Source organism: Pteropus vampyrus, unplaced genomic scaffold, assembly GCF_000151845.1.
Source record: "Pteropus vampyrus isolate Shadow unplaced genomic scaffold, Pvam_2.0 Scaffold50, whole genome shotgun sequence".
Classification (NCBI taxonomy): domain Eukaryota; kingdom Metazoa; phylum Chordata; class Mammalia; order Chiroptera; family Pteropodidae; genus Pteropus; species Pteropus vampyrus.
Genome location: NW_011888831.1, coordinates 682929 through 699903, shown reverse-complemented (window position 1 = coordinate 699903; position 16975 = coordinate 682929). Strand labels below are relative to the sequence as shown.

General features: G+C 40.2%; 1 protein-coding gene, 1 non-coding gene and 1 pseudogene across 2 annotated transcripts; 2 read left to right on the top strand and 1 right to left on the bottom strand.

Annotated features, from left to right (window-relative positions):
• Positions 1 to 5028: 5028 nt before the first annotated feature.
• LOC111739471 lies at positions 5029 to 5147 on the top strand (annotated as a pseudogene).
• Positions 5148 to 6883: 1736 nt separating this feature from the next.
• LOC111739529 lies at positions 6884 to 7002 on the top strand. The gene has a single exon (XR_002780292.1). It is a non-coding gene; the product is annotated as a 5S ribosomal RNA (ribosomal RNA).
• A 1259-nt stretch (positions 7003 to 8261) lies between these two features.
• TMA7 (translation machinery associated 7 homolog) lies at positions 8262 to 8638 on the bottom strand. Its single transcript, XM_023530381.1, has one exon. The coding sequence runs from the start codon at positions 8604 to 8606 to the stop codon at positions 8412 to 8414; it is 195 nt and encodes a 64-aa protein (XP_023386149.1). The 5' UTR covers positions 8607 to 8638; the 3' UTR covers positions 8262 to 8411.
• Between the last annotated feature and the right edge of the window lie 8337 nt (positions 8639 to 16975).

Below are 16975 nucleotides of genomic sequence, written 5' to 3'. Positions count from 1 at the left end.
AATTCTGTTTCATATTCTGAGATGTAGAAACTCTGTCTTGTGAAGAGAACACCTAAAGATCATTGCCTTAAGCTAGGCATCCACTTCAAAGGGGAAAGTATTCTGACTTCTGATATGATCAGCAGAAATGACATCCACTTGAAACGCCATGACCTTCTCTGAAACAGATTTAATGGGCAGATCATTTTCTGCTCTTTGATAGCAACATTAAACAACAAATTGTCATAATTTTAGGGCAAGAAAAAAAACAACCTGCTCTGTAGACTGAATATTTCAGAATTTCTGGAGGTGAGACTGAAGTGTCAGTGAAGCTCCCCGAGTGATTTCAACATGCCCCCTAATTACACTATTAAGAAGCCACCTGGAACTGGGGCCCAGTTGGCTTTTCTGGAGTTCAGGGGCTCTAGACAGGTGTAGACACCTGACTGAAAGTGGCGTTCTGATAGGAAGGAGGAAGAGAGGCAGGCATACCCTTTAAAGGGTCAAAGACCAGCTCCTGCTGTTGCAGACTGGTGAAAATGGTATTGGATTAAACATCACAAGACCTAGACTCTGGTCCTGGCTCTGCCAAATATTTTCTTTTTTAGGGACCTTAATAAAATGGCTTAACCTCTTGGTTCTCTTATTTGAATTCTTTCAGGAATACTAAGGGTTGCTAGCCCATTTTTACTCAAAATCTAAGACTGCCTCTTCTCTTGGGACTTTCTCTCAGGCTTACGACCAAAGGTCTCCTCACCCTAGATACACCCTAGAATTACCTAGGGAGCTAAAAAAGTTGATGTCCTTATGTGTTAGTCTGTTAAGGCTACCATAACAAAGTACCACAGCCTGGGGGCGGGGGGTGGGGGGGAGAGGGCTTAAAGAACAGGAATTTATTTCTTCACATTTCTGGAAGCTAGGAAGTCCAACAACAGGGTGTCAGCAGGGTTGGTTTCTCCCTAGATCTCTCTCCTTGCCTTATAGATGACTGTCTTCTTACTATTTCCTCACATAACCTTTTCTTTACACAGGCTCATTCCCAGTGTCTCTTCTTGTTCTTATAAGGACATCAGTCATATTGGATTTGGGCCCCACCTTCATTTAACCTTAATTATTTTAAGAGGCCCCATCTCCCAATGCACTCACATTGGGGATTAGGACCTCAACATATGAATTTGGATGATACGATTCAGAAATGGTACAATAATACCATTTCTTCCCACTAGATCAATTAAATTAAAAACTGATACTTTCAAAACAGTTTTTCAGAGTTGAGAACCACTGGTAAAGCATGAGCTTTAGAAACAGCCGTGTACTTCTGCCATTGTATAAATGCATACATGACCTGAGCTTTGGACCTCAATGTCCTCTGCTGTAAAATGGGGTAATATTAGTACATAAGGTTCTGGTGAAAATTAAATGAGATAATGCACAAAGGCACTTAGCACATGCCAGGCACTAGAATGTATACAATGGCAATTACCACTGCAGCTACTGCTGGTGCAAATAAGAAAGGGATTTTCTTTGACATAGCTAGCAGTCAGGAGTTGGAAGAAAGAGGTAGAAGGAAAGGGTATCTGTGTGAGAAAGATTATCTAAATGAAATTAAGTAGACAGGGTATCTTGAAAGGCACAGGAGCAGGAGCTATGTTTATATATTTAAGTGTCCTCTACTTGTGGGGAAATGAAGAGACAATGTCCTTGCTTGGCATCAGGTGGCGCCACGAGCCTAGAAATCAGAGTCCAACTGCGGCGGGAAAAGTAGATGAGAAGGAAGAAAAGAATTGAGTCTTGGAGCATTTGTCCAACTGACACAGCGGCCACTTTGTACAGAGAGGGTGTCTTAAGTCAGGGTTTACATTTCAATTAACCCACAAAATTTAATCTATAGATCAGTCCTCTAGATTTTTTCCTAATTGATATTTCTATATCAAGAGACACGTTAAAACATGTATACTATGACGAGTAAATAGGTTTGTTTTTAATATTAGGCCTCATGTTGTTAACCATAGAGTACTACTATTAATCAGAAACATTATTAGGGCAATATTACATTAAAGCCATATGTTTTCTCGGTGATTTATCCACATCAACTAAAAAGGAGGAGAAAAATTAAGAATTTTTTTTTTTAAAAGATCTAGCTAAGCAAAGTCAAGACTGTAAAGTTTTAACTACCTCTGCATATGTCTTTAAAATACCAGATATGTTAGTATATTACTTATTATAATAAATAATATCATAACCCACATCCTAAACCAAACAAACCACTTCTGTTAGCAAATACAGCAGTGAAACATGGGCCCCAGTGGAGACAAAAGAGAAAAAAATGTGAGGAGAGGTCATGGCAAGTGTGGCAGAAACTGGTGGTTGCCTGTCCCAATATCACTTACCTCTCCTAGAGTCCCAGAGGTTTAGCTGGGTGCAAGGCTGCTTACAGCAAAAAGTAAAATTCACAATCTTCTATGTGGCTAAGCCTTGGCCTGTGAGACATAAATAAAAGTGACAGCTTGTGGAAAATTTCCTTGAGAGCTAGCAAGTACCCTCCTCCATTCCCTGCCTGGAACACAGTTCCAATGACAGGAGCACCACTGCATACCTGAAGGCCGAGGCTGTACCCCAGGAGGACAGAGTGGGAAACTAGAAGCAGCCTGGATCCCAAGTGACTACAAGGGGCTTCATGGAAATCCTGAATTATCCACCTCTGGACTTTCATGTGAGAGAAAAACAAACTTAAATCATGCATAAGCCACTGTTATTTTGGGTCTCTGTTACTCGTTTTAGGTCACAATCCAGCTGACACACAGAGTTTTGTTTTTAAAGAATACTTTTGTAGACAAAAAATGTGGATAAAAAGAATGGAAGATCAAAGGGAAGATGGTGAGAGAGATAACTCAAACTTTTAAGAATGAGTAGCATCACAAGGAGAATAAGAAGGGAGAAATAGCGACAATAATACAGTAAAAGCATCGCTAATGGAAGCCTTCTTTCAGTGCCCTCTGAAAAGGAGAAAGAATGCCTAGAGTGGGAAGATAAGGTAAAGACCTGCCAGCTCCTGCTTTCGAAACAAGCTGGGCTCTCCTGCTAGCCCTGTTTGAATTAGTCACCAAACAAGTAACCAGTGGCCTAATTGAGGTCATAAATTTTTGAGATGAGGGAATAACAAGTTAAGGTGTTAATCATTCAATAAGTCACTATTGAGTAACCAGGCACTCTTCTCCAATAAGTAGTTCACTTTTATATTCACTGAGACTTTCTGGGATGATAGTAAGCAATATTAGATAATACGCTATATACTTAAGTATTTAGTGTTAGTCTTTTCCTCTAGGAAAAGGGATACTTTGATCATCAAAACCAGGGGCTGATTAAGTGGGAAAGTCACAGATGGGTTCCTCTCAGAGAGTCAACAACAAACAACCATACCCTCTGCTTTGTTTCTAGTCCAGAGATATCCATTGTTTCACATTTGGTGGAATTCCTCTTGGGCCACTAGAATTAGTAGCATATAGACAACTATAGCTGTTTGTAGTTTTTGTTTTGTTTTTGTTTTTTGAACTTTTATCTTTGCATACTCATAACTGATTTAAAAATAAAGTTCTGTGACTGAAAATTATATTTAAAAAGAAGAAGTCCCTTGAGCTACCTTGGACCCAAAACAATCTGAAGTCTGCCTGTTCAGCTTTTCCTGGGTTCCCCTGCATGAGTGTCTATCTATTTGGGGGGCCCCAAGACCATCCTCAGGTTTGATGGTTTGCTAGAAGGACTCATCAAACAGAAAGCTGTAATATTTATAGTTATGTTTTATTACAGTGAAAGGATACAGATTAAAATCAGCAAAGGGAAAAGGCACATAGGATGATGTCCAGGAGAAACCAGCCCAGACTCAAGCTTCCAGTTGTCTGTTCCCAGTAGAATCACATGGAAAGCACTTCATTCTCCCAGCTATGATGTGTGACAATGTGTACTAAGTATTACCAAGCAGGGAAGCACAAGCCTTAGAGATCAGAATTTTTGTTGAGAGTCAGTCATGTAAGCATGGGGTGCCCCTGTGACTGATTTCAGCTATTCAGTCTCCGGCCCAGATATCAAACTGATATACTGTGGGCCCCAAGCCTCCAGGCATACAACAACAGGTGTTCACCATACATCACATTGTTAGCATAAACTGTCTGGTGTGGCCCAAGGCCTCAGATACACAAAGATATTCTTATCAGGCACTATATTCCAAAGACTCAAAGTTTATCTCCCAGAAGCTGTTCAAGGGCCAATCCTGAAAATCTTTGGAATAGGTAAGGTTTGAACAGCCCAGTCCTGCTGAGTTACTCCTTTACCTTTATACTAAAGCCATAACAATAATAAACAAACGACAATAAAAATAAACCCAGTGCCTTTATAATACAGCACTATTACCTGAGCGGGCTTCTGGATACCTCTACTCCTTGCATGAAAAGAGTCCAAACAAAGCATATCTCTAACAGCAATGTGTCCAGCATCATGGGCACTCAATGAGTGAGTGAATGCATACAAGGAGGCCCCTTACTGGTGCCCCTGAAGATATAGATCTGTGTCTTACAACTGCCCGGTTTTTCCACCTGTGACCCTGTAACTAAATCTATTCCTACAGCTCTTTCTCTTGGCTAGCTTCTTCCCGAGTGTTTCCCACATTTCTTCCTTCTATCCCTTTCTCTCTGTTCCAGCTGTTCCAAGGTGACCAAAATCCAGATTTCCATTTAGTTGCCTCCAAGTGAGCCATCTAGACTCCAGGGCTTTTGTCCAGGGCCAGGACCAGGGTGAGACAAATGAGGCACAAGGCCACAGCATTTAAGGTGGCATCACTCTCAGGGACATGCAAGAGAGTGAGTGCCTCCTTAAATCTGTACCCTAAGCGTTTCACTCTCATCTTGGCTGTGCATTCTGTCTTGAAAGAGTCTCTGTGTGGGAACACATACCATTTAGTTTTGTGTGTGTTGAGGGGGAATGGGCAGGTATGAGATGAAGCACAGGGGCTGAGTCTTGGGACACAGAGTCAAGCATTAATTCTGGTGAACATGAGTCTACCGCCACGCTACCCTGAACATACCTGATCTTGTCTGATCTCAAAAGTTAAACAGGGTCAGGCCTGGTTAGTACTTGGAGGGGAGACTACCAAGGAATACCAGGTGCTGTAGGCTTTAAAAAAAAAAAAGAAAGAAAGAAAGAAAAAATTCTGGTGAGCATTAATGTATCTTCACATCCTCCTCTTTAACATGCACCATTTTAAAGAGTAATTCAACTAACTTTAGTGCCAGAGAATAACTGAAGTGGGTCCCGATGGCCAGTATCCATTTCCCTCATTTTTACCCAGACCCCTTCACCATTCAACCCTTTTGGAGGCATGAGAGTCCTTTATCCACAGTAACTTAGAATATTTATAAACCACATCTTGGTGATAGGAAAATGGCCAGCACCTTCAATTTCTAGGCTACCTTACATTTCCCTGATTCTGGATTGGAAATGATTACAAGAGATTTCAAAAGCTCTGACCTTTATCAACAAGGACATTTGAGCTGCTTATATGGCATGACAAGTCATACTGCGACCATTCATTTCTAAGAATTGCATCCACTGCTTTTCTATCTGCTTTGGTACTTCTGATGTATAAGGAGGAACTGAAGAAAAATTATCCTCCAGATTTACCATTTGATCAATTATTCACATAAAAAATGCATGAACCTGGGAAATGCATAGCTAGCAGCTTTGCATCACAGAATACACAGATACATTCCCGTTGCTCAAGTTTTTATCATCTCTTTTTTCACAAAGCAGATTCTCAGCTACAAGTCTAGCTGAAAATATCCTCACTTCCATTACATTCATAGGATTCCTCCCGGAAATGAATTCTTTGATGTTGTAAAGCTTGACCCAGGCTAGAGAGCCTTTCCACATTTATTACATTCAAACAATTTCTCTCCTGCATGAATTTTCTGGGGTCAAAGAAAGTATGAACTATAATTGAAGGCCTTCCAACACTTATGACATTCACAGGTTTTCTCTCCAGAATGACTCCTTTGATGTTGAATGAGACTCAGACTCAAGCTCTGATTAAAGGTTTTACCACATTCAATAAATTATAGGGTTTATCTCATGAGTAGACACAGTGACATAGAATACCATGTGCACTCTAAGGAAAGGCTTTCCCTCAGTCATGACGTTCCAAAGGGTTCTCGTCTAACATAAATCACTGCACTGGTAAAGGCTGAATTATGTCTAAATGTTTCCTCACACTCCTACATTCATAGGCTTTTTCCAGTGTGAATTCACCAATGTACAAGGAGGCACCTCCTACTCAATGCACTCACCGGGGTTTCCTCCACATAAATTTGTTGGCAGTAGACCTGCTTTGAAAGAAATATTGAAAGAAGTTATTTAGAGAAAAAATAATATAGCTCAGAAACTCAAATCTATACAAAGAAGAGTTCTGAAGAAAAAATAAATAAAGATAAAATAAAAACTTTTTTTCTTTTTCTTAGTTGACCTAATAGATAACAACAATTTGTTCAAAATAATAAGAGCAACAATGAATTCGATTATGTATGTTTATATATGTGTGTGTATGTGTGTATATACATCTATATGTGTGTGTATTACATATGCTTATGAATAAGTGAAATGAATGACAGCAATGATACAAGGATGGGAGGGAGGAATAAGGATTATTTTGTTTTTACAAAATAATTACGCAACCATGAAGCAGCATAGTGTTATTGAAAGTGGACTTGGATTAGTTTTAAATGTATATTGTAACTCTAGGGAAAACTCTAGGGCAAACACTAAAAAAGCTTAAAAAAAAAAAAGAAGTATAAATGATATGCTAAGAAAGGAGAAAAATAAGTTAATGTAAAATGCGCAATTAAAACAACAAAAAGTAGTCTACAGCTATGCCACCCTGAACATACCTGATCTCATCTGATCTCAGAAGCTAAGCAGGGTCGGGCCTGGTTAGTACTTGGATGGGAGACTACCTGGGAAGACCAGGTGCTGTAGGTGTTTAAAAAAAAAAATAGTAGAAAAAGAGTGGAGACAAAAATAGAATCAAATAACAAGAGTAACAAATAGAAAACAGTAGCAAATATGGTAGATATTAATGTAAATTATGCATTGTTTGCTCTCAGATCACAATGGAATTAAACTAGAAATCAATAACACAAAGATAAGTGGAAAATCTCAAAAATACATGGAGATTGAACAACATACTTCTAAATAACATATAAACCAAAAATAAAGCTGAAGAGAATTTTTAAAAAATATTTTGAACTAAATGAAAATTAAAACACAGCTTAAAATTTCTGAGATTCAGCGAAAGCAGTGCTTAGAGGGAAATTTATAGATTGAATATGACATAAGAATGAAGATAGGAAATAAACAAAATGGAGTCACATTAACCAAGCTGCTAAGATTATTAATATTATGAAGGTTGAAGCGAGAAAGACTCCATTTTTGTTCTAACTAGCCTGGGAACTTAAATTTTTTTTAACTTTCCAGTCCTGCATCAATGCCTGGATAAACATCTGGACATACTCCAAACTTCTAGATAAACCTTTGATTACCCCATGAAGGAATCTCATATCCAAACCACCCAGTATTTACCTCCTGTCCCCATCTGTCATGACCAGACCTCTTGGCGCCCATCTTCTGGACCATCTGACATCCATCATCCAGACTGCCTGACATCTGACTGATAACCATCCTGGATCAGTCCTAGGGCTGATAATTCTCAATAATGTTTTTTTTACTATAAGAACTTTTAACTTTTCTTCCTTCTTTGAAACTCTTCCGGGTTTTTGCCTAGTTATGTTCCTAGAAGGAAAACTCTAAGACCCTCTAATAAATCTTTAATATTTATTTCTAACAAAGTCTCCACCCAGTGTAAGCTCATTGCACAATGAGGCATTCTCAAGGCCTGAAACTCAATCTTTCACTTTTTTAAATGCAGCAAATTTTCACCAAGTTTCAACTACAACGGTCTTCTTGCTGTTCCTGGATTGTATCAGATTCACTCCTGCCTCAGGACCTTTGCCCATCTTATTCCCACTTCCTAGAATCTCTTCCTCCAGAGGTCATTTGGCTAACTCTCTCACCCCCTTTATGTTTTACTCAAGAATCTGGACACAACTAATATTTCAACATCCTACCTCCCTCCATTCACACACTTTATATTTACCTTTCCTGCTTCATTTTTTTCTTAACAGGTATCCTAAACTAACACACGGCATTTTTTATTTACTGAATTATTATTATTATTATTATTTTTACAAAAGTTTATTCTTAAATGCACACCAGTCTTCAAAACAACTTCTTTCTAGCTGTAGGTGGCAACAGATGTTATGGCAGGGAATCCAGATGTTAAAACGAGAATGGAATTAAGTATCACCATTGCCCCAGGCATAAGGAACAGCTCACTTTTTGCCAGATTTCTTAATTCCACCTGTGGCCAGGGAGCCCTTCCCCATGGCCTTTGCTTTTAACTTCTCGAGTTTCTTCTGCTCCTCTTTCTGCTTCTGCTTGAATGCCTTGTCTTCCTCGTCCATCTTTTTGGCCTGCTTCTTAGGCTGTTTCAGGGGCTTCTTTTTGCCACCTTTGCAGCCGGACATGGCACCTACCGCCCCTTCTCCAGACTCTGCCACCGGGAGCTATTTACTTAATTATTGTTTTGTTTCCTCTCCCCAGAATGTAAGCTCCATGAAGTCAGGGATTGTCTTTGTTTGTATTGCTTTATCCCCAGAACCTAGAAGCACACGGTCTAGGTACCGACAAATATGAATGAGTGATTGCCTGCGGTGATGTCCAAGATTGTGGAGAAGATACAAAGAGGTGTGAGATGTCATCCTTGCCTCAGAAGAGTTACAGACTAGGTAAAGTCAAGACATGTAGGAGCACACATGTCAAGCGAACATGCAATCGAGTGCCAAGCTGAGTGCATCGAAAGTAAATGCTATAAGAAAGAAGAGGTCAGTGCAGGCTGAGCAAGTGGGAGCTTAGTATTTTAGGAGCTGGAGAATATCTGTTGAACATCTGTTGAAACAAGCTGTCAGGGCTTGCTGGCTATAGCCATGACCACATAAAAGAAGTGAGGAGTTAAAAATGACACTGGGATTTGAGCCAGGGTGACTGGAAGGCCAGTGGTACTACTGACAGGTGAGAGAGTTGAGTTGGGGAGGGTGAGTTAGGTTTTGGGCATGTTGAACATAAGACATGTGTCCCTGGCTCTTGCCTCCACTTCCCAATGTAGACACATAAATCTAGGCAAAGCGCTCCCTAAGTATCTGTGGAAGTCCCCTAAGGAGATCTTACATATGCCAATGAATAAGGTGGTCGTCTGTGGACTGAGACCAGATATTTTCTGCATGTCTTCCTGCTCAGGACTCCTTCCACTGGATACCAAAATATCAGCTATTATTCCTCTGTTAAATGCTCTAAATCTTTTAAAGCTATCAAGAAACGGTAATTATAAAGTTATAAAATATTCATGCCACAAGAGACTTTAAAAATCAGCTAGTCCAAGCCTCTCATTTATCAGTTGCACAAAGTGAGGCACAAAAAGCTGGAGTTCTGCTCACACTTCAGTTTAGTGTCCAAGCCAAGACCGGAACCCAGAGCCAGGACTAGATGCCTGGCTTCCTCCTGTCCCCATGAACTCTCCAGAGTTTGCTTAAATATATCCATGGTTATGCTGTACTTTTTTCACTTGGCTCATAGATAGTTATTTTATCTTTATATATTGAAGCTTGTTTTTGAATGCGGGCCCAGGGGGTATTCTCCTACACTAATGAGAGAGTAAATCAGGACTACCATTAGGAAATAAATTTGACATTCTGTCTCAGGCCCCTTAAGCATGTCTATACTCTTTCACCCAATAATTCTATTTCTGGGAATTTATTTAAAAAAAAGGGGGGGGCAAAATTGGAAAACCTAGTAAAATGGACCCTTATTTTTACCTACCCAGTGTTTCTTTTCCTCTTCTGGTAACTGAATTATTCTTTCATCTACCAATTTATGCCAGTAAAGTTTTAGACTTTCACTAAATTCTGACCAACTAAAATATTTGTAAAATATTTTTTCCTCTTCACCCTTGACAAATGAGATCCCACTGATGTCCTCATTTGCCTTTCTTTGATATGTAGTCAGAGAGAGCACTTTTTCCATATGCTTATTTGATACAAACCATCACTTGCAAAATTCTTAATCTTTTTAGTAAACCTAGTTAAGTCTTTTCTTTCCTCCTTTCTTTGTAGAAAGAATCTTTCCTTCAAACTTAGGTAATTACCTTGAAACTAATGACTCAGGTGCTCCGGCTATTGATAAGGATCATTGAAACTCAGCCTTCTCCTTGGCCCACTATAAGGCAGGAATGGCTTTAGGCCAAAACTGGGCCCTCAGAGTCCAAGAAGGGAGGGGACTCCAAGTTTTTTCTTTCTTTTACGCAATATATTAACCGGGCTTGTTTCCCTTTACCTACTTCATGGGCAAATTAATGATAGAAACATAACTAGATATATGAGTCAAGTAACGAATTTGTATCTTCGTTTTTCCTTGTCTAGGGACAGAGGCGGCACGTCAGGGATACCTAAGACCCTGTCCTGGCTCAGGGTAGAGAGGCAGATACCAAAGGACAGTGGGAAAGAGCTCCATGAAACCCTAATAGGCAGGGACTACGACCTCAGAAGGAAGTAGATGCAGAAGAAGAGACCTCCAGTCCTTCAACATCCATACTAATAAAAAGGGAGTTCATGGCTCTTAGAAAAGGGTTAGGCAGGAAAGTTAGGGGGTTTCAGTTCCCTTGCAAAGACGCTGAAGTCATCCTACTCTAAAAAGGGTCGGCCCTACTCCACCCACAACTAAGCAAGCCAAAAGGCGTTTTGGGACTAAAAGTAACTCACACAAGGAAACAAGTAAGCAGATAATTGGGTACTAGTTTCAGCCAGTCACTCGCACCTACGCAATGAAGACCCCCAACGACGACCCCCAATGACCTTCAACTCATCTGAGCCTCATTATACCATTATTATAATATGATGCATATGCCCGAAAGTTCATTAATTCATTATAACAGACTGAATTCTGGGAATGAACATGCGCAGAAAACTAACCATGAGTCACTGGGTCCCGTCAACCTTAGTTGTCAATCAAGAAAGCCGACTCCTCTAAGAAAAGTAACCACTCACAGCAAATAGGGATAAAACCCCCCAAAACTTTGTTACTGGGCCTTTGAGCTGCTCTTTTATTGCTCCGCAGGCTTCCACATCTGGAAGTGTACTGTTGCTTTACTTTCTCTTCTAATAAAGCTATTCTTATCTGCTATATTTCAGCATCTTGCTCAATTCTTTGTCTGAGACATCAAGAACCTGGACAACGCGTCAAGAGGGAACCGCACTCTCCGGTAACATATTAACGATACTTCCCAAGAACATTTTATTTATTAAGCAATGCTTCCACTATCCCCTTCCTACTATCTTGTAATATCACCTTTATCATCTCACACTACTAGGGTGTGTTTCTAAGGTATCTCTTTTCTCTTATATGCATCTCTGCTTGCAGAGTGGCATTCTGAGCTGAGCCTTGATGTTGCAAATTTCCACAAACAGGAATGGGGCCAGAACAGCCTGCCTAGTCTGTAGGCACTATGTGGACAGACTGTGTTGACCAAGGGACCCACTGTGTGATAACATTGCAAATTCCCAACCTTTTTATTCTTTTTAAAAATTTATTTTTAATTTAAAAAATTGTTCAATTACAGTTGACATTCAGTAAACCAATCTTTTTTTTCCCCCCTCTTTAACTCCCCCCTCCCCCACTTCCACCCCTGACCTATAGATATTGCCAGGGCGTCTCCTCCCACACGCTCAGGGCCTGGCGCACCTGGGGCTTTCTGCATGTAAAGCAGATGTGCTAACCACTACACTGTGGAGCCACCCCCAAGCCAACCTTTTTATTCTTAATTCTACTATTCATGAACTCTTAAGTCTTGGAGCCCAAGAGTTATTAAAAATTTTTCCAATGCAAATATTTGTTTTTTAATTTTATCAGTAAAGACATTTAGGAGAAAAACCTCTTATCGATATCATTTTATAGGACAGAAGGAGAAAAAGGAAGGAAGGGAGAGAGGAAAGAAGGAATAGAAGGAAGGAGAAAGAGGAGGAAATCATCTCGTAATTAAGGAAAAGCCTTCCCAACCAAAGGCAACCTTACATACATGCATACACACTGTCTGGGGTATGTGGCCATTTCCCTCAGGACCAAGGCAAACCCCAGTGTGCACGTTTTTTGGAAACTCCTGCAATAACAGAGAGGAGAAATAGGCCCTACAAATTCAGGAGTGAATCGTGCTTTTACCCATGAGTTCGAACACATCTATGTGGGGAAAGCAACAAGTTTGGACAGTCTGACTCCAAATCTGTCTCATGCCCCTTGACATCTTTTGTCCTTTTCTTCTCCTAGCCCTGCCTCCAGACCTGATCTCATACCTACTGTGGGCCTGTTCTTTCGTGAAAGGCAAAGGGAGAATTGTTCTTTGCCTGACCGAGAGATTTAGTTTGATCTAGGACTGAGACTTCTCTTTTGACACTGAAAATCACCATCTGATTTGTGGAAGACAGGAAGGGGAAGATAGCTTAGCGATATTTAAAAAATGATCATTAAATTATTTTTAAGACAAATTAAGTGAAAAAAATAAAGTGCAAAAGAATATACCCCCTATTTATTAAAAAAAAAAAAAGATGAGTATACACACACACAGTCTGCATTCATAAGAATGGCTGATAGTGACGGCAATTGTCTCTAGGGAATAAAATTTGGGGTTCACTACTTTTCATTGTACGCCTTTCATGTGAATTTTTTTACCATGTTATTTTCAGAGTACAGGCATACCTCATTTTACTGCACTCCACTTTATTGTTCTTCACAGATATCATTTTTGCAAATTGAAGGTCTGCGCATCAAGCAAATCTATCGGTGACATTTTTCCAACAGGCTCAGATGATGGTTAGCATTTTTTAGCAATAAAATATTTTTTAATTAAGGTAAGTACATATTTTTAGACGTAATGCTATTGCATACCTAATAGACTAGACTATAGTATATAAATAAATTTTACATGCACTGGGAAAGCAAACAATATTTGCTTTATTGCAGCAGTCTGGAACTAAAACCACATTATGCCTGTAATTGTTTTAGCGTCTTTCTTTCATCTCAGAAAAGATAGCAGAGATCATTCTCATCTCTCCATTCTCCTGTCCATTTTTTTTGCAGCTATAAAATAATACCTGAATAAAGAAAAGAAAAATTGGTGAGAATGTAAATTGTCAGCTACCGACATTCTAGATTTCTGTGTCGGTTGGCCAGGTGCAAAATGCCAACCACAGGACCTACTATTTTCATGTTTCCCTAACATTCTCTTCTTTAGGTGGTATCTGTGAGTTTCAGTTTTTACCACCATCCCCTTCTCTGTCCTTTCATTTCTTTCAGTATTTTAAAGTGGGTTGTGTGTTTTTTCGTTTTTAAAAATGTGTTTAACCTCTTATTATGGAAATTTTCAAACATATACCAAAGTCAAGAGAATAATATAATGAATCCCCAAGTACTCATCATCCACGTTTTTTAATTCCAAGTACATTAAAAAACCATCAACTTACAGCCAATCTTATTTCATTTATAACATCATACCTAGTGGGGATATTTTTCTCAACTATATTTAAAGTTGGAATTTGCTTTTTTGGGGTGGGGAGGGATTTTATTTAATAGCTTTACTGAGCTGTAATTCACATACCACAAATTTTACCCCTTAAGGTGTAGAATTTAATGGTTTTAGTGCCATAATATAATTTTAATTTTAGAACATTTTCATCCCAAAAAGAAACTTTGGAATGATTAGCAGTCACTCTCTGTCCTCTACTCCACCCCAGCCCAAGGCAACCCCCTCATCTACTTTCTGTCTCTAGAGATTTGCCTGTTCTAAATATTTCATATAAATAGGACTAAACAATATGTTGGGATTGCTTCTTTTCATCTCTCATAAACTCAGTACCTCAATGATTTAGTCGAATGTCCAAAGCTCAAAACAGTCTAACCTCTGAACCTCCTGTGGACAAAAAAGGGTTTCAATAGAAAGTCTCCTCACAGGTTGATCTGATCATAAATTCTTAACTGGGCAGGTCATGGTGAATAACCACACCCCAGGCTTATAACTTTTTGAGTAAAAGGCTTATCTTTGCCTTAAGCTAGCCCTGTCCATTGTTTTTGCATATCTGATTTAACATTTTGAAATGCCCCATTTTAGACCCCTCCAGAGGGTGGAAACGTGATCACCCTCAAGAGAGCACAGAATCTTAACTACCCTGTAATCTGATCCGCACCTTACTTTCTCTTTCCTATAATCTTCCTTACCTTCCCTCCTTAATTCCAAGTACATTAAAAAACTGCAAAACTGTTATTCTCTGAAGCATTTGAGATCTTGCTCCCTGACAAGATCAGCTAAACTCATAATAAGTTCTCTACAGGTTTGGACATTTCTTACATTGACACTCATGCTGCTTGTCTGTCTTCTTCACATCTGGGCTCAGCCTTCCAACATGGGAATGCTGCTTTTGGCGCGCCATGTCATCTTCACTTAGTCTCCCTGGTTACTGTTCTGAACTCCCTCTCAGCTGTAGGAGTGCTGTGTGTGATGAGAGTCAACTGCAATGTTTAATGAAAATACAAAACCAGCTCAAGGTGCAGTTAAGTTTTCCAAGCCTGTCTTTTCCCTCTCTTTCCCCTTCCCCTTGCACAGCTGTACAGAGCAGGAATACAACCTCCCCCACCTCCACCCTTGAAGTTCCTCTGATTGTCCTGTCCTCCACGGAAAATCTTATTATTTGTCAGAACAGAAACAAAATAAATGTCCTTAAAAGGAAACAAGCACCAGCATGAAGAGGATGTTGCCTGCCCAGGCAGCTTCCTCCTTTCACCACTCTGGCCTAGTACATAGTGAAGGAGCCCGGGCCTGGGAAGACACCCAAGATGGGTGTCTGTAGTTTGTCCCTTTCTTGAAAGAAAGCAGGGTTTAGGAAGGCTTCCTCTCTCTGCGGGCCTCCCTCTGGTGCCAGATGTAGGTACTATGAAAAGGAGCACAGTTCTGACCAAGGGCCTTACAATAGGAAAAGCTTCTAACCCAAATTATTTGTGGCATAGGCAAAGGGCCAGCTGTGCCTTAGTTAACAGAAGAGAATCAGAATCAGAGCAACACGTTTCTTTTCTCTCCTCTGGGTGCAACACGTTTCTTTTCTCTCCTCTGGGTGGCAGGGCCCTTTTTACTCTGCTATTCACCTTATCTCTTCTTACTTCAGCTTCTTGACCCTTTATCTGAAAATCCACCTCACCCTGTGGAATTTAAAAACCTATAAATCAGCTACCTTTGGTGCAGACTGAAGTGTTCAGAGAATGCAAAGCCCTGGGCCACTCATGAGCCTTTGATTTTCCGGAAGGCTAAGAAAGATGAGGAAATATTAGAGCAGCCATAAAATGTTAATTCTTTACGTAATCTTTATCTTGGACTGCTAAAACTGAGTTTCAGTTTCTCTTCATCTTCTGAAAGTGGCAAAGAGCTTTCCATTAGTATTAGAAGAGTGGTTTTCATAATTCTAATAATTGTTCACTTGTAACCTCGCACCTATGTTAAAGGAATTTCTTCCTGCAAGAACAAAACAAATGAAATTAATAAGCAAATCTCTAAGATTAACTGGAAAACACAATACAGAATCTTAATTTTCCAAACTCAGGCCCAAACCAAATAATCCACACAAGTATCTAGGACAATATAAAGCTTTCTGAGAGGATTTCACAATTCACCAGTGGTTCGGTCACAGCAGATTTGGGGGCTGGGGAAGAAGCCACTAAGTCAAAGAGGGAAGAAGTTTCATTACCTGGTGGTGTTTTAATACTGAGGACAGCATTTCCAGCTCTGACACATTTTGAAGGAGGAGCGGATTAGCCGCTAATGTTTACAGTGTGCCAGGCACAAGGCTAAGTGCTCACTGACTCCTCAACATGCCTCATTGTTGCAGGAAACGACAGGACAACTTTGTTAGAGGAAGGAGAATTTAATGCCGGTGGAGAGTGTGGGACATTCAACAGACTCAAAGCACGAACTCCCCTTGGTTAGATTTCTTACAGCTTATATACCTTCACAGTGTCCATGCAAGGGGCACATAATTCCTTTGTCTGAGGTTTTACATGTCCCTCCTTACTCAGAGTGGGGAGGGGCAGCTTAGGGTGTGGTGCTGCAGGGGAGGAATTTCCAGACCCTTGGTGTTATCAGCACCTTTATCGGATTCTTGAACAAAGAGACGGCACTCCTAGGCTTACAGGCAGGGAGCAGCATTCACAGATATCTGAGCCCCTCAGGAGGTTCCTCATCCTAAGGCTGAGCTCTCCCTGTAACACAGCAAACAGTTCCACAGTCTTGACGTTCCTATATAGCTACAGAGATAGGGAAGGGGCTGGAGAATCCTTGAGGTGGGGGATGCTGCTGTGGAAAACATGCTAACTGAAGAGCATAGGGCAGAATGGGGGAAGAGAGAGAGCAGTTTTAACCAGCTGAGTTGGTTATTTCTGCAGGCCCTTTCCTTTGCATCTATTTTTACTTTCAGATGCCTCCTCTCCTCTCTCATCATGAGGCAGGTACTATTTATTATGCCCATTTTCTGTTGGGGAAACTGATGCACAGAAAGTTTAACTCGCCCAAAGTCGCACAGTTAATGAGTGGCTCAGAATCCATGTAATTGGCCATGACACCTTACTGATAAAAAGGAGTCCTTTCAGTCAACAAATATTTGAGCATCTATCATAAGTTAGTAATATGGGAGCTACACAAATAAATATTGATGCAGGACAGGACAAATTTCTCCAAGCTGGTGGGGGGAAAGCAAATACTGCACTGAGAGAAGAGGGTCTTTTGGCAGAAAGTGTAGAAAGAATTCAACACACA